Genomic DNA, 22,826 nt, shown 5'->3' with positions numbered 1-22,826 from the left:
CGGTTAGCTGGGCTCTGTTGTTGTGAGTGTAATATGTGTGGTCCAGTGCTGGTTCTCTCTCAGCCGAAATCTTGTGGGTACGATATAATGCTAAACTGAGCTAGTTATCGGCTAGCACGTAAACAGTTCGCCTAATCAACATTCCACTCTGCTAATGACCGCTGATCAACTAAAGAGGGTGCAACCAGCGGGAACACAATTGGCTCTCTGGAATCACAGCCATCCGAGGGAGAGATAGCAGTCATCGTCTCGAATCTCGCAGCTAAGTGACACACTGCACAGAGAACAGACATCTGTGCCTGATCCCCACACTGGCCTGGCTCCCTTTCAGCAACAGCACTCACTCTAAATGAGAGCCTTGAATTGGAGCCGTGCCACCTGTGAATGATCACTCGCCTCACATCTACAGTTAACCCAGGTTAAGTAACATAGGCTTTGAGACACAACCTCTCTCTCCCTTTGTCTTCAATGGAGGTTTCTGTGAATTACCAACCCAAATAAGGCTCTGTTCCAAAAGCCACACATACATCCTGCTAGCATACTTTTCTTAGAATGAAGCTGTGATATGGCCACGCATTCTCAGGTATGGTATGCGAGTATGGATAATGGAAGGATCATATCTTCGTCAATCGTATACACAGGTAGCTGGTTAATAGAAAGTAACTGGAACTATCAGGTCTTTCTTTACATTATCTCTGTGTCAAATTGACAGTGCGAAAATGCCTTAAAGTGGTATGCCAGTATGGATATCGGAACATATAGCCCCCGTCACTCTTACACAATGGTATCTGTGTATAAGTGAGAGTAGCTGGGCCTATAGGAGCATTCTCTACACGAGAAAGCTGTGGGATCGTTCATCGTTCCTCATCAGTTGCTCCTGCTGATTGAGAAGGACTAAATCACTGTAACTGATCCCATATGAGCTTAACAAGCCCATTCCAGCTGAATGTACGGGGCTCGTGAGCTAGTTGGTTAGGGGCCGGGGTCACACTGTAAGGGACTCCTGTAGAGAACTATACAGACCGGCTGTCTCTGTCTGAGGGGGACTGTTCATTTCTCTAAATGAGGCAGATGTAGTTTACTAGCATGTTAAAAAAAAGGGGGATAGTGAGCTAGTTATTTAGGGGCCGGGATCACACTGTATGAGCCTCTAGTGGCGTAGTATAGGGACCGGCTGTCTCTCTGTCTGAGGGGGACTGTACCTTTCTCTAAAGGGAGGCAGACTGAGTTTACTAGCATGTAAAAATGTGCTCCTTCACCAATTAAGAGAGGGGCCACAGACGCGTGGTTTCACGGTGCCTTTACTGGCAGACTGGGTGCATACTCTGGAGGGTTGGTTCCACTTAACAGGCGGAGGGGGGGGGCTCTTTATGAGACCAACAGTGTTAAGCTGCAGGCCTAACTGATACACTTGGAGGGATAGAGGGAGGGACTCTTTATTTGAGCCAGTGTCTTGACCACAGGACTACACTCTTAGAAATAAAAAGGTGCTAAGTAGAACCATACAGGGTTCTTCAGTTTGTCCCCATTGGGGAACCCTTTTTGGTGCTGGGTAGAACCCTTTGCAGAGGGTTCTACATAGAACCACATATGTAGGGTTCTTCAAAGAACCGCCTGTAGATGGTTCTAGCTAGAACCCTCTATGGAGGGTTTTGCAGAGAACCGTCTATGAAGGGTCCTACCAAGAACCCTTTTATCTTTGGATGGTTCTTCCTAGAAACCTCTATGAATGGTTCCACCAGCCTTATTAGTATAATAATAATTATTATTATTATTACATTATTGTTTTCAATTATGTTCTGATTGAATCTCTTCAGTTTTTGTTGGAAAGGAATATATTGAACAAAAATATAAACGCAATATGCAACAATTTCAAAGATTTTACTGAGTTACAGTTCATGTAAGGAAATCAGTCAATTGAAATTAATTAATTAGGCCCTAATCTATGGATTTCACATGACTGGGCAGGGGCGCAGCCATGGGTGGGCATAGACCCACCCAGACTTGCCCACCCACTGGGGAGCAAGGCCCAGTCAATCAGAATTAGGTTTTCCCCACAAAAGGGTTTTAATACATACAGAAATACTCCTCAGTTTAATAAGCTATCCGGATTTGCTGGTCTCAGACAATCTGGTGAAGAAGCCAGATGTGGAGGTCCTGAGCTGGCATAGTTACACATGGTCGTACTGCCAAATTCTCTAAAACAACATTGGAGGTGGCTTATGTTAGAGAAATTAACGTTCAATTCTCTGGCAACAGCTCTGGTGGAAATTCCTGCAGTCATCATGTCAATTGCATGCTCCCTCAAAACTTGTGTGACAAATCTGCACATTTTAGAGTGGCCTTTTATTGTCTGTAGCACAAGGTGCACCTGTGTAATGATCATGCTGTTTAATCAGCTTCTTGATATGCCACACCTGTCAGGTCGATGGATTATCTTGCCAATTGAGAAATGCTCACTTAACAGGGATGTAAACAAATTTGTACAAAAATATTTGAGAGAAATAAGCTTTTTGTGTATATGGAACATTTCTGGGAAATTTAATTTCAGCTCATGAAATCATGGGACCAACACTTGACATGTTGCGTTTATATTTTTGTTTAGTTTTTAGCTAGCTAAATCAGCCATTAGCTACGCCATCAAAAGCTAGATAGAAGGCCTCTGCCATTTAACTGTATTAGGGCCGAATTTTGGAGTGACAGTGGAATCAACCAATCACTTTTTGTCAAGTATGGGTAGATGCAGCCCAATATAGCTAAAGGAGTATGTGTCACGCCCTGACCTTAGTTTTCTATGTTTTATGTATTATTTTGGTCAGGTCAGGGTGTGACGAGGGTGGGTATGCTTGTTTTGTCCTGTCTAGAGTTTTTTGTATATCTAGGGGTGTTTGTTAGTCTAGGTTTATTATAGGTCTATGGTGGCCTGAATTGGTTCCCAATCAGAGACAGCTGTTTATTGTTGTCTCTGATTGGGGATCCTATTTAGGTTGCCATTTTGGTTTTGTGGGTTATTGTCTATGTGGAGTTGGATGTCAGCACTTGTTTTTGTTAGGTGTTATTTATTTATTAAAATAAGTATGTATTCATATCACCATGACGAACGTGACAGTATGAGCGGGTTTGTCCGAAGGCGTGGGTGTATGGAAAGCAAATCAGCTAATTGAGCAGATTTGTTGCCGCTCAAGAACGTTTTGAGTGGCTGATTGGGCTGCGCGACGAGTCGATAAGCCGGCGACCAGTGCACCGGTCTGCCTGCCGAATTGAAGTGCTTCATACTGACTATCGCGGTGGTAGTAGTTGTACATTTCGATTGGGAAATGCTTAGACTAATGGTTGTGTTTTTGTAGGCTACCATAGGTTGTGTACGCAGTGTGGTTATGGTTGTTGGTAGCATTATCCGTGTAGGTGCCCACGTCTCCCCTTATTAATAGTGAGCGTGCAACTTTCAAACAACCACCCCCACTCTTCCCTACCAGCGAACCAAGGAAATTCTGACGAGCGCGACAAAGGTTTAGGATATTTTTCAACGAAAGTAAGGAGCAGTAATGTTACGAGTAAAGTAGTAGGCGCAGGTTTCAATAGGCGATAAGATATTTATGTTTCGTGAAAGGAGCGTACATACAGTATTTGGCCTGGCGAAGTGGTTTTATATGCTGATTGAATGGAAGCTGTTTAAGCTGTATGATTTACTCTGCTGGTCTCGAGAAGAAATGACGAGTCCAAATTGTCCGTGACCGAGTAAAAATGTATCTGACACCCGAGACCAAGTATTATATATGGTTCCATGTAGAACCCTTCTTGCCTTGCAAAGAATAATCAAAAGAACCCTTCTTTCCAAAAACGGTTCTTATGATGTTAAAGGTTATAGATAAAACCATGTGCCTTAAAAATAAACTTTTTTTTTTTGATTTTGGTAAAGATGTTTGAAAATAGTAGAAACTGTCAACGTTACAGGGAGGGACCCATGAGTCATGTAATAATTACAGTCAGTATTGCAAGATATCTCAATGTTGAAGTTGTCTAGTTAACAGGAAACCAAACTACTGTCATGGTTGGGGTCAATCCCATTTACATTCCAGTCAATTCAGAAAGTAAACCAAATTTCAATTTGAAATGCTACTAATTGAAGATAATTGGAATTTGAATTACATGCCATTAAAAGTCCAAAAATGGATGTAGCAACTGATTGCCTCTTAAATACTTTGAGCATTTCATTGAGCCTGCCTGGAGTGCCAGATGGGTGGGGTTTGCTTTTTACACTTTTGGGGCTATTCCATTGGTTCCATGGAACCAAGCTAAATCAAGGGCAGCTTAAGTATTTGAAAGGAAACTATGAGTATGTGAACCCAGGGCTGGTGGATGATAACACGAGTTGACTTACCATTTGCCTTCACTGTTCTCAAACTGCTGGACTGAGTATCCAAACATGTCCTCCAGCGGACCATTGAAATTCAGCCCATTCTTGTCATCCACGTTAAACGAGAACACACACGGTAGCAACGCTGCAAGGAAAAAAAACTTTTGTTACTACAGAGCAATCCAAAAAAATAAATCATTGGAGAAAAGAGCTATAAGCTTTTAACAAGAATCATGTTAACAAATTGTGTCGTTTTATAAAAATATTGCAGTGTCAATGAACTTCCTTTATGTTTACAGAGAAGTTATTGGCAAGCAGAAAAAAATGATATGCATAAATAGTTATACAATATGTTTCAGGAAACAAACAAGCAATAAAAAGACAGTTGCACAAATACAGAATGATGAACTGTTTACTTCTCCCACTTTCAGCACAATTTGTTTTATAAAACATGTTCCGTGGGTTTATCAAAACAGTTTCGAAACGTTTTTTTTCTTGTATATTGTTGCTATGGCGATACGCATGTAATGCTTGTCATGCAAATAAAGCATTGCGCATTGAATTGTATAGAATACAAAGGTGGTGGGGATGGGAGTCAAATGTGGAAATTGTAACCATATCTACTGTACAGAGATTGCCATTCCAGTGTCAAAAGAAGCCAGAACAATGTTATCATAGAATGCTAAGAGAATGATGTCTGTCAGAGACCCCCTCTACCTCAATTGACCATTAACATCTCACTTTCTAGGACCCTCAAACTCAACACTGGATCTCGAAGCCAGTTCCACTGCATTTTTTTCAATGGGACCGATTTAGACCAAGGACACCAGGTGGGCGCAATTAACAGGTAGAACAGAAAACCAGCGGGATCCGGACCTCGTAGGGTACGAGTTGCTCGAGCACAATGACTTCTTCTCCAGACCCCATCCTCAGTCTGCTACTGAGCTCCTGAACTAAAATACAAAGTCGCTGAATATCTAAATGTAGTCCTCAACGACATCTCATTGTGCTTCCGCCAACAAGGAGCCTTTTCATTTGGGGGAATTTCACAGAGTGTTGCATTAAATTCCCGGATTCATGAGGGAGACTTTAGGATTAGCAGATCACTGCAACATGGGCCAAGAAACAGGGTAGTAGGGGTGACAAAACACAAAGACCAAACACAGTAACACACAGAGGACACTTGTCCTCTATTGAGTATGATTGAAGATCCCACAGGCAAACATACCAATAACATACTGTAGTATCCTACAGTATATGGAGATCAACTGTGAAAGTTAATATTCACTTTATACTACGCTTGGAGTTAGACACAGATCCATGCAGGAAGCCTTCCCAGCAAACCCGGAACATTCCCTGGACATTCGTTGAAATTCCCATTACGTTCTAGTTAGGCTTTTATCTAACATTAAGATGACATCCCAAAACATTCAAAAAATGTTTTTCATAACAAAATGTTGTTTTTTCAGAAAACGTTTCAAATGAAATATTCTTGGAAAGTTCTAACGTTCACTAATATGTTGTGCACAACATCTGTAACAACCACCACAGAACATTTCCCTATGGTTCTTATTAGGTTTCCAGGTAATGTAGTAACACAATGTCCTAGTAATGGTTTTAGAACATACTGCCGCAAAAGAAAATGTGGGAGCAATAGAAATGGTTCTGAGAAAAACATTACAGGAATGTTCTCCTAACGTTCACACAACCTTGAAATATTCTGGGAATCTTTAAAGAACAGACAAAATGTGTTCTGGGAACGTTCTTGCAACATCAGGCGAATGTTTTATACAAACATTATATAATCACCAGCACAACTGGACCGTCTTTATGTTATTAGAACGTTTGGGGCAACCCAATGAATGTGCTGGGAACATTCACAGAACCAATTATGGTTTGCTGGGTTAGTCCATGATGTATTTGTAACAGACAAACAGAAGCAAACAGAGGGATCAGTGTACTGCACTGCGCTCTACTGTAGTGTGTGTCAGAGAGCAGAGCAGAACTGGTTCATATGAATGGTCAATGTGCAACCAGTTAGCCACAGGCCTTCCTTACAAAGCTCACGGTATGTACTGTAAGTGTCCCCATTTCCAGGCCACTTCAGTTCCAGTGCTTCATCTACTTTGGTGGCGCACATTCTATCAAACAAGCCTTTTATAGAGACCTCTTATTAAACATATTAAGTGGTCTGTACACCGCACCCACTTGGACACCATGGCCCTTCCTCCGAACGAGTCATTCTCTTTGCACCAGCTCATCTCTTTCCTGAGTGTGAATGCTCCCAAGTCCCCGAGACCAAACTAGACATGGTTGTTCATCAGTCTCCGTTTTTCTTTGCATCATCACCACCACCACCTCTGTCCTGAGTTTGAGTGGTTATCTTAGGAAGCAACTTTCTTGAGAAGGAGCTGTACTTTGCACCAGCTTTGTTCTGTCCTGAGTCTGTCCTGTCATTCAGTATGTTGCGGACAGGACACCAGACAGGACATGGATGGTCTTCAGTCTCTGTTTTCTTTGCATCACCTCTGTGAATACAGTACATACCTAAGACACGACTGGACATGGTTGGTCTTATAATCAGTCTCCGTTTTTTTGGCATCACCTCTGTCCCAGTCTCACAAAACCAGACACTGTAGCTCGGAAGCAAGTCGGTTCCGTACGCAATTAGCCTGGGGACGAGGAGAACAGTTTGAATGGCCCGATGTCCCTGTCTGTAGTCATCATGGATGTGGATGGTCATCAGTCTCTGTTTTGCTAGGGAGCTGTTCTTTGCGCCACCCCTGTCTGACGTGAATGCCTCAGCACGGACATTATGGCTGGTCATCATCGGTCTCTGTTGTCTTTGGGAGCAGACGTTTTATTTGGGGTGTGAGATGATTTGGGAGCTGGATACACATGAGGAGCTTCCTCTGCAATCTCCGATGTGGCTTGTAAACAACAGGCATCGGCGGCATCCCAAATGACACCCTATTCCCTACATGGTGCCCTACTTTTGAACAGGGCCCATAGGACTCTAGTCAAAAGTATTGCACTACATAGGGAATGGGGTGCCATTTGGGATGCAGTCGATGCCTGTTGTTTTACAAGCCACATCGGAGACTGCAGAGGAAGCTCCTCATGTGTATCCAGCTCCCAAATCGTCGGCCAAAGACGGCCAAAAGGCACAGATATACCCTGAGGTGGCTCCCAGAATAACCAATCTCATATCCATCGTCTCTGGACACTGAGCACAGGATGAAGGAGTAAGTCATTTACACATCCCATAATCAAATAAGACACAGTGATGCAGGTTACACGGTGATAGGGCCTAACAGCCTAGTGCTACCCTCACGCTCACAAACAGATCTTAACCAAATGAAAGACATGTGCAGTGGATTACACGGTGGATAACATCTGAGGACACGCTCTTGATTGAGTAAGAGCTTTAAAAAGTAGAAGACACACAGGCTGGAACGTAACTACATATGAGGCCCCCGAATTCCGGACCTCGGTCATTTTAAAGTAAACAAATGCATGTTGTACACAATAAAGAAAGTCAATTACAGGTCAACATCTAAATAATTTCCCCAGGTTGGATCAAAGCTCAGAACGCTTTGCGAATAATTGGAATCATGAACAGTGGTTTGTTCGTTATGTCCGCCTGCGTCCCCCAGATTTGCCTCCCGGATTTGCCTTTTTTACAAGCACATTCACCACTCTCTCTCAAATGGCTAACTCCGCCCTCTCGCGACAGAGGCCGAGGGCCTGAGACGTGAAACGAACTACCCCAGGTAGGAGTCGGCTCAAGTAGGCAACTAGAGACGCTGCTGACAGTGTGTTTGCGAGATGTCAGACAAAAGGCCATTTTTAAAACCATCCCATGACCCTGACTTGTCTAGCAGCATAGGTTAGTACAGGGTTTCCCAAACGTGGGTTCGGGGCACCATGTGGCGTTCCCTGAGAACTTGTTTGATAAGGTTAGTACAGGTTAGGAACTAAAAAAAAACATGTTTCAATATATATCCCCCAATATCCCCAAATATGAACAGCTTTCCCCTATAGGCCTAAATTAAAATGCATTCAAAATGCAAAAAATACAGTTATAAACATTGTTCGTCTTACCTCGATCTCCCATTGGAGTTTATAGTTTACCCATTACCCACCTTTTTAACCACTACATCACTGATATTAATACAGAATCGTAAGTAATATTCTAACATTTCACGTGAATGTGATAATACAATCCTCTGTGTGCGGAGCTTGATTAGTAATGCCTAGGAATACAAATGTGAACGCTATGTGATTTGAGAAAAGAGTCGATGATTTTACGCAATTCATCATTACAACTGACTGAACAGCTACAGCTAATAGGCAATGTATTTGTAGATCGACTGAGGTGAATGAACCCACAGCAGCCAAGATGATTAGTGGCTAGGGTCATTTCTGCTTGGTTTTGTTGTTCTCCAAATATCATTTGTACGTTTTTTTATTGTTTAGAAATAATAAAAAATTGCTTCAACTTTAAAAAAAAAAATAATAATGATTAGGAGGAAATAACACCAAAGAGTGCCTTCCGATTGAACTAAAGTTACGTATTAAACTCATGCAAAACTTAACACATTGATTTAACTATGTGAATGTTTTATTTACAGATATCATGACACCACCAACAACTGCTGCTGAGTTGAAATTCTGAAACAAGTGTGGTCCAAACTTGTTAAATGTTAATCTATGTTCCTCAGACCTATGTTTCTGATTTCATGGGGATGTTTATATCTTAATTTGAAAAGGTACACAGATGACAATGTAAAATATGTTGTTCCGTCGAGTGTCAACCCTGTTACGAGCTTAATTTGTACGGAAATTAATGCACAATTATTGTGGGTTAACTGCCTTGTTCAGGGGCAGAACGACAGATTTTTACCTTGTCAGCTCAGGGATTTGATCTAGCAACCTTTCGGTTACTGGCCCAACGCTCTAACCACTAGGCTCGCTGCCGCCCAAATATGTGAGTTTATTTGTACAAGGGACAAGGGATTTAGCTCAAACATGCTTTTAAATAAACGTTAGGCAGTTACATACAGTGCCTTAGGAAAGTATGGACTAAATAACAAAAAACTCAGAAATCTACACACAATACCCCATAATGACAAAGTGAAAGATTTTAGAAGTTTTTGCAAATGTATTAAATAAAAAAACAGAAATACCTTATTTACGTAAGTATTCAGACCCTTTGCTATGAGACTCGAAATTGAGCTCAGGTTTCCATTGATTATCCTTGAGATGTTTCTACAACTTGAATGGTGTCCACTTGTGGTAAATTCAATTGATTGGACATTGATTTGGATTTGGATTGATTTGATTTGATTTGGAAAGGCACACACCTGTCTATATAAGCTCCCACAGTTGACAGCGCATGTCAAAGCAAAAACCAAGCCATGAGGTCGAAGCAATTGTCTGTAGAGCTCCAAGACAGGATTGTGTTGAGGCACAGATCTAGGGAAAGGGTACCAAAACCTTTCTACAGCATTGAAGAACACAGTAGCCTCCATCATTCATAAATGGAAGAAGTTGACCAAAGAACCTGATGCTCTTGTGGACATGGGAGAACCTTCCAGAAGGACAACCATCTCTGCGGCACTGCACCAATCAGGCCTTTATGGTAGAGTGGCCAGACGGAAGCCACTCCTCCGTGAAAGGCACATGACAGCCCGCTTGGAGTTTGCCAAAAGGCACTTAAAGACTCAGACCATGAGAAACAAGATTCTCTGGTCTGAAGAAACCAAGATTGAACTGAATGCCAAGCATCACGTCTGGAGGAAACTTGGGAACATCCCTACGGTGAAGCATGGTGGAGGCAGCATCATGCTGTGGGGATGTTTTTCAGCGGCAGGGACTGGGAGACTAGTCAGGATTGAGGCAAACATGAACGAAGCAAAGTACAGAGGTCATTAATGAAAACCTGCTCCAGAGCTCTCAGGACCTCCGACTGGGGCGAAGGTTCACCTTCCAACAGGACAACAACCCTAAGCACACAGCCAAGACAACGCAGGAGTGGCTTCGGGACAACTAAATGACATTGAGTGGCCCAGCCAGAGCCCGAACTTGAACCCGATTGAACATCTCTGGAGAGACCTGAAAATAGCTGTGCAGCAACGCTCCCCATTCAACCTGACTGTAACGCTCGTCGGAAGGATGAGACCTAGGTGCAGCGTTGTACGTGTTCATGCTTCTTTATTAAAACCGAACACCAAACAAAACAACAAAAGAACAACGAACGTAACGTCTTGAAGGCTACACAGAGCTAACAAAAAACAACATCCCACAACCTAAAGTGGCAAAACATGCTGCCTAAGTATGATTCCCAATCAGAGACAACGATAGACAGCTGTCCCTGATTGAGAACCATACCCGGCCAAAACATAGAAACACAAATCATAGAAATAAAGAACATAGAATGCCCACCCAAATCACACCCTGACCAAACCAAATAGAGACATAAAAAGGCTCTCTAAGGTCAGGGCGTGACAGTACACCCGCCCCCCCCCCCCCCCCTCCCCCCAAAGGTGCAGACTCCGGCCGCAAAACCTGAACCTATAGGGGAGGGTCTGGGTGGGCATCTATCCGCGGTGGTGGCTCTGGTGCGGGACGTAGACCCCGCTCCACCTCTGGCTCACCCCACTTTGGTGGCGCCTCTGTTGCGGGGACCCTCGTTGCCGACCCCGGACTGGGGACCCTCTCCGCGGGCCCTGGACTGTGAACCCTCGCTGTGGGCCCCGGACTGGGGACCCTCGTTGCGGGCCCCGGACTGGGGACCCTCGTTGCGGGCCCCGGACTGGGGACCGTCGTTGGAGGCTCCGGACTGGAGGCCGTCGCTGGAGGCTCTGGACTGGAGGTGTCGCTGGAGGCTCCGGACTGGAGGCCGTCGCTGGAGGCTTCATGCCATGGATCATCACTGGAGGCTTCGTGCCATGTATCATCGCTGGAGGCTTCGTGCCATGGATCATCACTAGAGGCTTCGGGCCATGGATCATCACTGGAGGCTTCGGGCCATGGATCATCACTGGAGGTCTGGAGAGCAGAGCTGGCACAGCCCGTCCTGGCTGGATGCTCACCCTAGCCCGCCAACTGCGGGGCGTTGGCACAGGACGCACTGGGCTGTGAGAGCGCACCGGAGACACTGTGCGTAGAGCCGGCACAGGATATACTGGGCCGAGGAGGCGCACTGGAGGTCTGGAGCGTAGAGCTGGCACCACCCTTCCTGGCTGGATGCTCACCCTAGCCCGGCAACTGCGGGGTGCTGGCACAGGACGTACTGGGCTGTGGACACGCACCGGAGACACAGTGCGCAGAGCCGGCGCAGGATATCCTGGACCGAAGAGACGCACTGGAGGCCAGATGCGCTGAGCTGGCACCATCCATCCTGTCTGGATGCTCACTCTAGCCCGGACGATGCGGGAAGCTGGAATATAGCGCACCGGGCTATGAGTGCGCACTGGAGACACACTGCGCAGAGCCGCATAACATGGGGCCTGACTAGTCACACTCTCCCCACGGTAAGCACGAGGAGTTGGCTTAGATCTCCAACCTGACTCAGCCAATCTCCTCGTGTGCCCCATGTTGGGGGAGTGGCTTCTCTGGCTTCAGTGCCAGCCGTGTCCCCTCGTAACGCTGGGCCCCCTTTCTAGCTGCCTCCGCCTTCCTAGCTGCTTCCACCTGTTCCCATGGGAGGCGATCCCTTCCAACCAGGATCTCCTCTCACGTCCAGGATCCTTTGCCGTCCAGGATGTCCTCCCATGTACAGTCCTCCTTACCACGCTGCTTTGTCCGTTTGTGGTGGGATGTTCTGTAACGCTAGTCGGAAGGATGAGACCAAGGTGCAGCGTGGTACGTGTTCATGCTTCTTTATTAAAACCGAACACCAAACAAAACAACAAAAGACCAACGAACATCACGTCTTGAAGGCTACACAGAGCTAACAAAAACAACATCCCACAACCTAAGGTGGCAAAACATGCTGCCTAAGTATGATCCCCAATCAGAGACAACCATAGACAGCTGTCCCTGATTGAGAACCATCCCAGGCCAAAACATAGAAACACAAATCATAGAAATATAGAACATAGAATGCCCACCCAAATCACACTCTGACCAAACCAAATAGAGACATAAAAAGGCTCTCTAAGGTCAGGGTTTCAGTTTTTTATTTATAATACATTTGTAAATATTTCTAAAAACCTGTTTTTGCTTTGTCATTATGGGGAATTGTGTGTACTGTAGATTGATGAAGAAATACATTTTAAATTAATTTTAGAGTAAGGCTTAACGTAACAACATGTGGAAAAAGTCAAGAGGGTGGTGGGCCATGTTAAAACTGATCCTATATCAGCATCTGACATTTGACCCTCCCAGGTAGCTCTCTCTGGTCACCAAATCAGTTCAGGCTAGCGGTGAGGTGTGCCTTGATAATTGGATAAAACTTATCCTAAATCAGTCGTCTGGCAGAGGTGCTGCTGGTCCATTCTAACATATGGAGCCGTCAAACTTTTCAATGTCTGGCATTTCACCCTCCTAAGCAGACGATGGTCACTAACTCAGTTCAGGCTGAGAAAGACTGATGTGATAAAACTGATACGGAATCAGTTGGCTAGTGTTTGACCCTTCCGACCAGTGACAGGATTCAGATACGTCAGCAGCACACAGCTCTGCTCTCTAATGCGATGGATTCCGTCTCAGCCAGACTCTCTTCCATTTGTTGGCATGGAGTGGCTTCAACTTCTGCTGCGCTCACATCCTTACGTCGTCAGCAATTCATCTACTTGCTTCGTCACTGTTTGATGGTTATATAATTAAGCTACAAAGACATCTCTACTCGTAGATATGCCTATTTATCTATAGGCCCTCCTCATCAATCTCTAAGTAAAGTAATTGGATGCATGTGTAGGTTGTACTATCCGTTTTAATACACAATGAAGACGGGGCTGAGTAAACAAAAGCTGACTCCTGTGGGTCCAGTCAAGTGTTAGCTGGAAAGTATGTCGGCAGAGGATGCTGTACATTAAACATGGACAACAATGGAAACCATACCGTGACATAATGCCTCGATTGAATGTCCAATTGAAACCTCTCCCATTGACTTATTCATTCAATTGGGACTATTCCCATTCATTCACTATGTGTGGATGTAAATGTATATCGAGTCCATAGAGCTGCCTGCCATATCCGATTCCATACTGGAACTGGAACCTCCAGATGTATTCCTTGGAGCGATGATTTTTATTGGCCCGGAACAAGGAATAGGAATACAAGTCGCCGCCCACGGAATGACATAATACTCCCTGCCGGTTGTCAAGGCTTTCATCCCAGAATCCCCCCTCCAATCAGGGGGACAGGGGTCGACTCGAAACTCCCCATCCATCCCCAATTATGTTCTATCACACACCCACACCCTATTCCAAACCCACATCCAAACATTAACAGCAGATGCATGCTCAAAAAGTGCTGATCAGCGGAGCTAACTTACAGCACACAGCTGGGCCCTAGGCAGTCTAAAGAGAGCTGTGCTTGATTAGACATTTCATGGAGAGACTAAAAATACATCCCTTCATGAGGTCACAGTGTTCACATCCTCTATCTCCCCTTGGGCGACCTAGAGCAAATAGTCATGAGTGTAATTTGAGAGAGTCAGTGGGCAGCAACGTTTGTGAGTAAACGGTCCATGGTCCACAATAAACTGTCGACTGTAAATGGATTTGTAAACCATACCCACACTGTAGCAGATTGTCCTATATGTGGTGCCAACGTGTAGACTATAAAACAATAGACTGTATAAGCTTTGTTTTTCTCTGCATATATAATATTGCAGTGGGCTTATCAAGGTTTGACGGACAACAAGGGATGAGGAAGGAGAAGATCAGTTCTGCGTGGCGATGGCAGATAAAGGGGATTACATGTAATAAACAATAACTCACTAACGCACTTATTCTTTACCCTTTTATTGAATTATATAGTAACGTTTTACAAGCCGTTTTTTTATGGTCCGTTTCATAAGCCTCAGAGCAGAACAACCCACTTGGGATGCATTAAGCTGTTTCCTTTTCCTGCTACACTGAAATGCGTTGTAATGATCTGTACAACACACTGTGTGATGTTCTGTTCGACACGGTAACATTGCTAAGTACAGCATATAGACAGACGATGGGAGGAATTCTCTACAGAGGAGAGTGTACCAGCAGGCATCGGATGTCCAGTTTCTGCCCTGTTACTCGATATGGAAATGTCAGGGCTTTCTCACATGAGAGTGAGAGGAGAGAGGGAGAGAGAACCCCCAAATCCTCCTGGGCTAACCGGAATCTATCACAGCAGCCCCGATCTCGGCTCAGGTCATTATCCAGCTCACTTCCCAACGCTGAAATTGGATTGGAAACGGATGTGCTGAAGGAGAATGAGAAGACGGATGTGCTGAAGGAGAATGAGAAGATGCTTCCACACACACGCACACGCACGCACACATGCACGCACGCACACACACACACACACACACACACACAAACAAAACGCCACTTGGGATGCACTAAGACCTTCAAACAGGTCAACATTCACAGATTACCAGGACTTGTACTCCGAGCATGCGCTGACCAACTGGCAAGTGTCTCCACTGACGTTTTCAACCTGTCCCTGACTGAGTCTGTAATACCAACATGTTTCAAGCAGACCACCACAGTCCCTCTGTCCAAGAACACTAAGGTGACCTGTCTAACTGACTACCGACCCGTAGCACTCACGTCTGTAGCCATGAAGTGCTTTGAAAGGCTGGTCAAGGCCCACATCAACAACATTATCCCAGAAACTCTAGACCCACTCCAATTTGCATACCGGCCCAACAGATCCACAGATGATGCAATCTCCATTGCACTCTACACCGCCCTTTCCCACCTGGACAAAAGGAACACCTATGTGAGAATGCTATTCATTGACTACAGCTCAGCGTTCAACACCATAGTGCCCTCAAAGCTCATCATTAAGCTAAGGACCGTATATAGACAAAGTCTATGTACGTCGGTATAGAGACAAAGTGTAGTCGCAATTCAACGGCTCAGACACAACGTATGTGGCAGGGTCTGCAGGCAATTACAGACTACAAAAAGAAAACCATGCCATGTCACGGAGACAGACGTCTTGCTTCCAGACAAACTAAACACCTTCTTTGCCCGCTTTGAGGATAATACCGTGCAACCGACGCGGCCCGCTACCAAGGACTGCGGGCCCCTCCTCTCCTTCTCCGTGGCAGACGTGAGTAAGACATTTAAACATGTTACCCTAGCCGCGTCCTCTGAGCATGCGCAGACCAGCTGGCTGATGTGTTTACCGACATATTCAATCACTCCCTATCTCAGTCTGCTGTCCCCACATGCTTCAAGATGGCCACCATTGTTCCTGTACCGAAGAAGGCAAAGATAACTGAACTAAATGACTATTGTCCCGTAGCACTCACTTCTGTCATCATGAAGTGCTTTGAGAGACTAGTCAAGGATCATATCACCTCCACCTTCACTGCCACCCTAGACCCACTTCAGTTTGCATACTGCCCCAACAGGTCCACAGACGATGCAATGGCCATCACACTGCACAATGCCCTATCCCATCTGGACAAGAGGAATACCTATGTAAGAATGCCGTTCATCGACTACAGCTCAGCATTCACCACCATAGTACCCTCCAAGCTCATCATTAAGCTTGAGGCTCTGGGTCACAATCCCGCCCTGTGCAATTGCGTCCTGGACTTTCTGACGGGCCGCCCCCAGGTGGCCAGGTGGTGAAGGTAGGAAACAACATCTCCACTTCGCTGATCCTCAACAATGGGGCCCCACAAGGGTGCGTGCTCAGCCCGCTCCTATACTCCCTGTTCACCTATGACTGCGTGGCCATGCACGCCTCCAACTCAATCATCAAGTTTGCAGATGACACAACAGTAGTGTGCTTGAATACCAACAACGACGATACAGCCTACAGGGAGGAGGTGAGGGCACTCGGAATGTGGTGGCAGGAAAACAACCTCTCACTCAACGTCAACAAAGGAGATGATCGTGGACTTCAGGAATCAGCAGAGGGAGCACCCCCCTATCCACATTGACGGGACAGCAGTGGAGAAGGTGGAAAGTTTTAAGTTCCTCGGCGTACACATCACGAACAGACTGAAAAAGTCCACCCACAGAGACAGCGTGGTGAAGAAGGCTCTGTTCCAACCTCAGGAAGCTGTAGAAATTTGGCTTGTCACCTAAAGCCAACACAAACTTTTACAGATGCACAATTGAGAGCATCCTATTGGGCTGTATCACCGCCTGGTATGGTAACTGCACCGCCCTCAACCGCAAGACTCTCCAGAAAGTGGTGCGGTCTGCACAACGTATCACCGGGGTAAACGACCTGCCCTCCAGGACACCTACAGCACCCGATGTCACAGGAAGGCCAAAAAGATAACCAAGGACAACAAACACCCGAGCCACTGCCTTTTCACTCCGCTACCATCCAGAAGGCGAGGTCAGTACAGGTGCGTCAAAGTCGGGACCGAGAGACTGAAAAACAGCTTCTATCTCAAGGACATCAGAGTGTTAAACAGCCATCACTAACACAGAGAGGATGCTGCCTACATACAGACTCGAATCATTGGCCACTAAAATAAATGGATCACTAGTCACTTTCAATACTGCCACTTTAATGTTTACATATCTTACATTACTCATCTCATATGTACAGTATATACTGTATTTTATACCATCTATTGCATCTTCCCTATTCTGCTCGGTCATTGCTCACCCATATATTTACATGTATAAATTCTTATTCCGTCCCTTTAGATTTGTGAGTATTAGGTAGTTGTTGATGAATTGATTACTTGTTAGATATTACTGCACTGTCGGAAACTAGAAGCACAAGCATTTCGCTACACACGCATTAGCATCTGCTAACCATGTGTATGTGACCAATAGAATTTGATTTGATTTGACAGGCTGTAGTGTAGCAGGTTGAGAGCTTCAAGTTCCTTGGTGTCCACATCACCAACAAACTATCATGGTCTAAACACACCAAGGCAGTCGTGAAGAGGGCATGACAAAGCCTATTCCCCCTCAGGAGACTGAAAATATTTGGCATGGGTCCTCAGATCCTCAAAAATTTCTACAGCTGCACCATCGAGAGCATCCTGACTGGTTGCATCACTGCCTGGTATGGCAACTGCTCGGCCTCCGACCGCAAGATACTACAAAGGGTAGTGCGTACGGCCCAGTACATCACTGGGGCCAAGCTTCTATACCAGGCGGTGTCTCTCTGTTTACTATCTATGCATAGTCACTTTAATAACTCTACCTACATGTACATTTTACCTCAATTACCTCAACTAACCGGTGCCCCCGCACATTGACTCTGTACCGGTACCCCCTGTATATAGCCTCTATTTTTTACTTAGCACTTCTTTTTCTTACAACTGCATTGTTGATTAAGGGTTTGTAAGTAACCATTTGGTGCATGTGACAAATAAACTTGGATTTGATTTGATTTGATAATCATCTGTCGGATGTCATTGGGGTGGCTGGGATAGAATCCAGTTTTTGTCCTCCTCCATTTTATTTGAACAGTTGGTGTGTGTATTCAGTTAGCTTATTACTGTAGGTGACATCGCTACGTCCAGAAATAACTCAGTGTAGGAGCTGTGTGAACTTCCAGGGTTCCATGGGTCACAGTTCAGGGTCACAAACAAAAGCCAGGTCGATCCATCATGAAGTACTTCTAAGTACTTTCCAGGTAGGTTCCTAGTTCAAAAGCGACAGTCGAAGAAAAAAATATTTGTCTTGAAGAAAGGCATGAGCACGCAGTGGATTTTGTGTTTCTCTTCTGGCTTAAATTGCATCGTAGAAAATGATTAAGTGCTTCACAGTTTTCTAACATTCCCTGGTTAAAAAGCTAATTTCTAAGAGAAAAAAAGCATTTGTCAAGCGTCCATTGCTTGTTGCCCTCCTGGCCTAGATCAGAAGAACATTTCGTGGGGGGAAAAAAGCATGTCTTGGAGGAGAACAAAATGGCAATACAGTGGAGGCTCTGTAGAGCATTGCGTGTTGCCCTGCTATAGCTGAGGATTGTGGTTAATGTGAACGAGGTGCCCCGTGCAGCCTGCACATCATCTCAGTATGATGCCAGGGTGATGGATGGGCCCTAACCTAGCCTGCTGGGGGGTGAAAGGATATAGGGTCTGGTCTGATCACTGCTCTGGTGCAGTCTGATGCACCTGAAGCACACACAGAAACCCACGGCCGGATGCACAAAACGGATGCACAAAACATGCGTGCACACACGCACACCCATGCGCACACGCACACCCATGCGCACACGCACTTTGTCACCACTCAGGGGTCTTGAGAATCTGCTGACTACCTCTGATCCTGACCTGTGTGTGTGTGTGTGTGTGTGTGTGTGTGTGTGTGTGTGTGTGTGTGTGTGTGTGTGTGTGTGTGTGTGTGTGTGTGTGTGTGTGTGTGTGTGTGTGTGTGTGTGTGTGTGTATGGTGGGGTGTTGATATGACAGCATTGTGTTAAAAAGGATAACTTAGTTTAATACCATCAAGAGGCACACCAGAACAACAATTTTCCATAACCAAATAATTACATTGCATCAGAAAATTCCATAAGAATTCCATAAATAGCACATGAAAACAGCAAACACATTTGTTTTACCCAGTATTCACCAGCCTATGTGTTGCCTTTTGAAGAGCTCGACTTTCCTCTGAGCTGAGCTGCATATTTGTGAACCTAACGTCCCTGGCTGCTCTAACTGGTGTCTGGCCTCTCTTTAGCCTCTCTTAAGCCTCTCTTTAGCCTCTCTTTAGCCTCTCTTTAGCCTCTCTTTAGCCTCTCTTTAGCCTCTCTTTAGCCTCTCTTTAGCCTCTCTTTAGCCTCTTTTCCCCACTGTTGTTGTTCATGTTGTTGTGCTCAAGTGAAGATACTGTAATCTACCCCATCCACCTACTTCCTCGTTCCTCCTTCACCTCCTCCCCCCACCATCCTCCTCCCTCTTCTCACCCCAACAACCCTAGATCTCCTGCCCACCCCTTCCCCTCTCTCCCTCAACCCACTTCCCCTCTGCTCCTTCCTGATGCCCCACAACAACTGCCAGGTCACGTGATGGAAAAATACTCTCCACTAAAGTTACTCATACCCATTTCAGACAGAAGATGTGGTATATTATGTGTAAAAATGTAAGGCAATGTTTATACACAGCAAATTCTCCAGTGTTAAATGAAAACTGACGGTGTTAAATGAACACTGTACTTAGTGCTGATGCTGTTAGACTTTGTCAATGTTAGGGAATTAACACTTTGTGTTACGCAATAACATGTCATATAGCCCTTTTAACACTAGGAAGGGTATGTAGCTTGCACCAATGATCATATAGTATTTTTAAAGGTATTTTCTAAAGTATTTTTAAACAAACAAAATCATGTTTTTCATGATTGGATGATATTTGAAGGAAACCAGATGAAAGTATGATGACCAAAGTATGAAACAATGACTGTTGCTTCTACATTGATAAAGTTTGATCATATAGTTACTGGTCCCCTCCCCCATGTCACACACTTGGATTCATTATTAAGGGCTTGTAAGTAATCATTTCACTGTAAGTTTGCATTCAGCGCATGTGTCAAATACAATTTGATTTGTTTATTAAGGGGACAAGGCGACATCACTTTAACACTCATTTTGTGTACGAGTCTGTGTATGAAAGGGATATCAGAAACCTCTGCAGAATAAATCATCATCCTGCAATTATTGAAGTGAACGGAACAGAACAGTCATCTATCAGAAAACGTCAACAGGTACAGCTTTAACACCTGGAACCTTGGGTTCGCTAGATGAGCTGACGAGAAATGTGCCGTCACACCTGCTCCAGCCCCACCAGAGAGTCCCGGCTGTTATTGAAAACATTTTAATGGGCGAAACTTTATGTTTCCTTGCATGGGGATTATTCCAACACATTACACCAGGAGCTCAAAAGCTACTGGCAGGAAGTAAGATGTTTTTCTCTCTCTCAAAACAAACCAGGCCAGTACAACAGGGCTAATCAAATAGAAATCATTGTTTTCTTGGTCAAGTTGAACACAGAGGCAAACTCAGGCAAGCCACATGATCTGATAAAAAATAATAATAATAATGAAAATATGTAAATCATTATTTGAATATGTTGGTAACCCCAGTGGTGGAAAAAGTACCGAATTGTCATTCTTGAGTAAAAGTAAAGATACCTTAATTAGAAAATGTCAAGTAAAAGTGAAAATCCCCCAGTAAAATCCTACTTGAGTAGAAGTAAAAGTATTTGGTTTTAAATATACTTAAGTATAAAAAGTACATGTGATTGCTCAAATATACTTAAGTATCACAAGTAAAAGTTAAATTACGAATAATAAAGCAGTCCTAATATTAAGCAAACCAGAGAGCACAATTTTCTTGTTTTTTAAATTACGGATAAAACATCATTTACAAACAAAGCATTGTGTTTACTGAGTCTGCCAGATCAAAGGCAGTGGGGATGACAAGGGAAGTTCTCTTGATAAGTGTTTGAATTTAATCATTTTCTGTCCTGCTAAGCATTCAAAATGTAACAAGTACTTTTGGGTGTCAGTGAAAAGGTATGGGGTAAATAGTACATTATTTTCTTTAGGAATGTAGTGAAGTAAAAGTAAAAGTTGTCAAAAATATAAAAAGCAAAGTAAAGTACAGATACCCCAAAAAACTACGTAGTACTTTAAATAATTTTACTAAAGTACTTTACACCACTGGGTAACCTGTTGTATGAAACTGATAATGCCCTCGAAGCCGGTGTTTGGAGGAAATATTGGCATCTGCTCGCTGTGTGTGTGTGTGTGTGTGTGTGTGTGTGTGTGTGTGTGTGTGTGTGTGTGTGTGTGTGTGTGTGTGTGTGTGTGTGTGTGTGTGTGTGCGTGTGTGTGTGTGTGGTTCAAGCCAAACTTATGTGGATGTGGGTTTGTCAGATTGTTTGAAGTGGGTGAACCATGTGAATTGTGCCATAGTGTGTTTTTATGTGAATTCCAGACAGACATTTCCTTCATTGCTGGGTTTGCAAAGCCCTTGTGACTACAGTACAGTGAAGTCAGATGATAATGTCTTCACATGGCCTTGGTCTGCACGCACTATCCAACTCTGAGGAACTTGAGAGGAACTATGACCTCATGGCAGAGTCTAACACAGTCTGCATGTCCAAGAGCCGTGTACACTGAACAAAAATATAAACACAACATGCAACAATTTCAAAGATTTTTACAGTTCATATAAGGAAATCAGTCACTTGAAATTAATTAATAAGGCCTTAATCTATGGATTTCACATGACTGGGAATACAGATATGCTTCTGTTGTTCACAGATACCTTAATAAAAAGGTAGAGCGTAGATCAGAGAACCAGTCATTATCTGATGTGACCACAATGTGCCTCATGCAGCGCGACATCTCCTTCGCGTAGAGTTGATCAGGCTGTTGATTGTGGCTTGTGGAAGGTTGTCCCACTCCTCTTCAATGGCTGTGCAAAGTTGCTGGATATTGCCAGAAACTGGAACATGCTGTCATACACACGTAGATCCAGAGCATCCCAAACATGCTCAATGGGTGACATGTCTGGTAAGTATGCAGGCCATGGAAGAAATGGGACATTTTCAGCTTCCAGGAATTGTGTACAGATCCTTGCGACATGGGGCCGTGCATTATGCTCCTGAAACATGAGGTGATGGCGGTGGATGAATGAGACGACAATGGGCCTCAGGATCTCTTCACGGTATCTCTGTGCATTCAAATTGCCATTGATCAAATGCAATTGTGTTCGTTGTTACGATGCCCGAATTGCAGACAGGTCAAGACTCTGGTGAGTACGACAAGCACGCAGATGTGCTTCCCTGAGACAGTTTCAGACTGTTTTTGCAGAAATTCTCCGGGAGTGCAAAACCACAGTTTAATTTTTGTGCAAATGGAACATTTCTGGGATCTTTTATTTCAGCTCATGAAACATGGGACCAACACTTCACATGATGCGTTTATATTTTTGGTCAGTATATATCCAAAGCCGAGGGGCGATGCGTTCTATGGAAAATAGAACGCATCGAGATGTTCCACGACACGCTAGCGGAGTGGAACTGACCTTCCACAGAGATCTATTATTTTCCAGAGAAGGCATAGAGCCCCGAGTTGATTATCCCTTTGATACCATAGCTAAAATTGAACATATTTGCCGCTTGAAATGTGTTCAACATCCACTGAAGTAGCTACTAAGTTAACTAGATAGAGTTGAAGTCGGAGGTTTACATACACTTAGGTTAGACTCGGTTAGAACATCTACTTTGTGCGTGACACAAGTAATTTTTCCAACAATTGTTTACAGACAGATTATTTCACAATTCCAGTGGGTCAAAAGTTCCCATACACTAAGTTGAC

At 44.4% G+C, this 22,826-nt stretch overlaps 1 protein-coding gene across 1 annotated transcript in view; it reads right to left on the bottom strand.

Annotated features, from left to right (window-relative positions):
- The window catches only part of LOC129818820 (integrin alpha-1-like), a 72,283-nt gene that overhangs the window by 29,132 nt on the left and 20,325 nt on the right, over nt 1–22,826 (bottom strand). The window contains exon 2 of the mRNA XM_055875079.1: nt 4,382–4,502. Within this exon, the coding sequence (XP_055731054.1) occupies nt 4,382–4,502 (121 nt within the window). The remainder of the gene's footprint in view (nt 1–4,381; nt 4,503–22,826) is intronic.

The sequence above is a fragment of the Salvelinus fontinalis genome, chromosome 21 (genome assembly GCF_029448725.1).
Source record: "Salvelinus fontinalis isolate EN_2023a chromosome 21, ASM2944872v1, whole genome shotgun sequence".
In the NCBI taxonomy this organism is placed as follows: domain Eukaryota; kingdom Metazoa; phylum Chordata; class Actinopteri; order Salmoniformes; family Salmonidae; genus Salvelinus; species Salvelinus fontinalis.
Note: the sequence above shows the minus strand (reverse complement) of the source record. Positions and strands in the feature narration are given on the sequence as shown.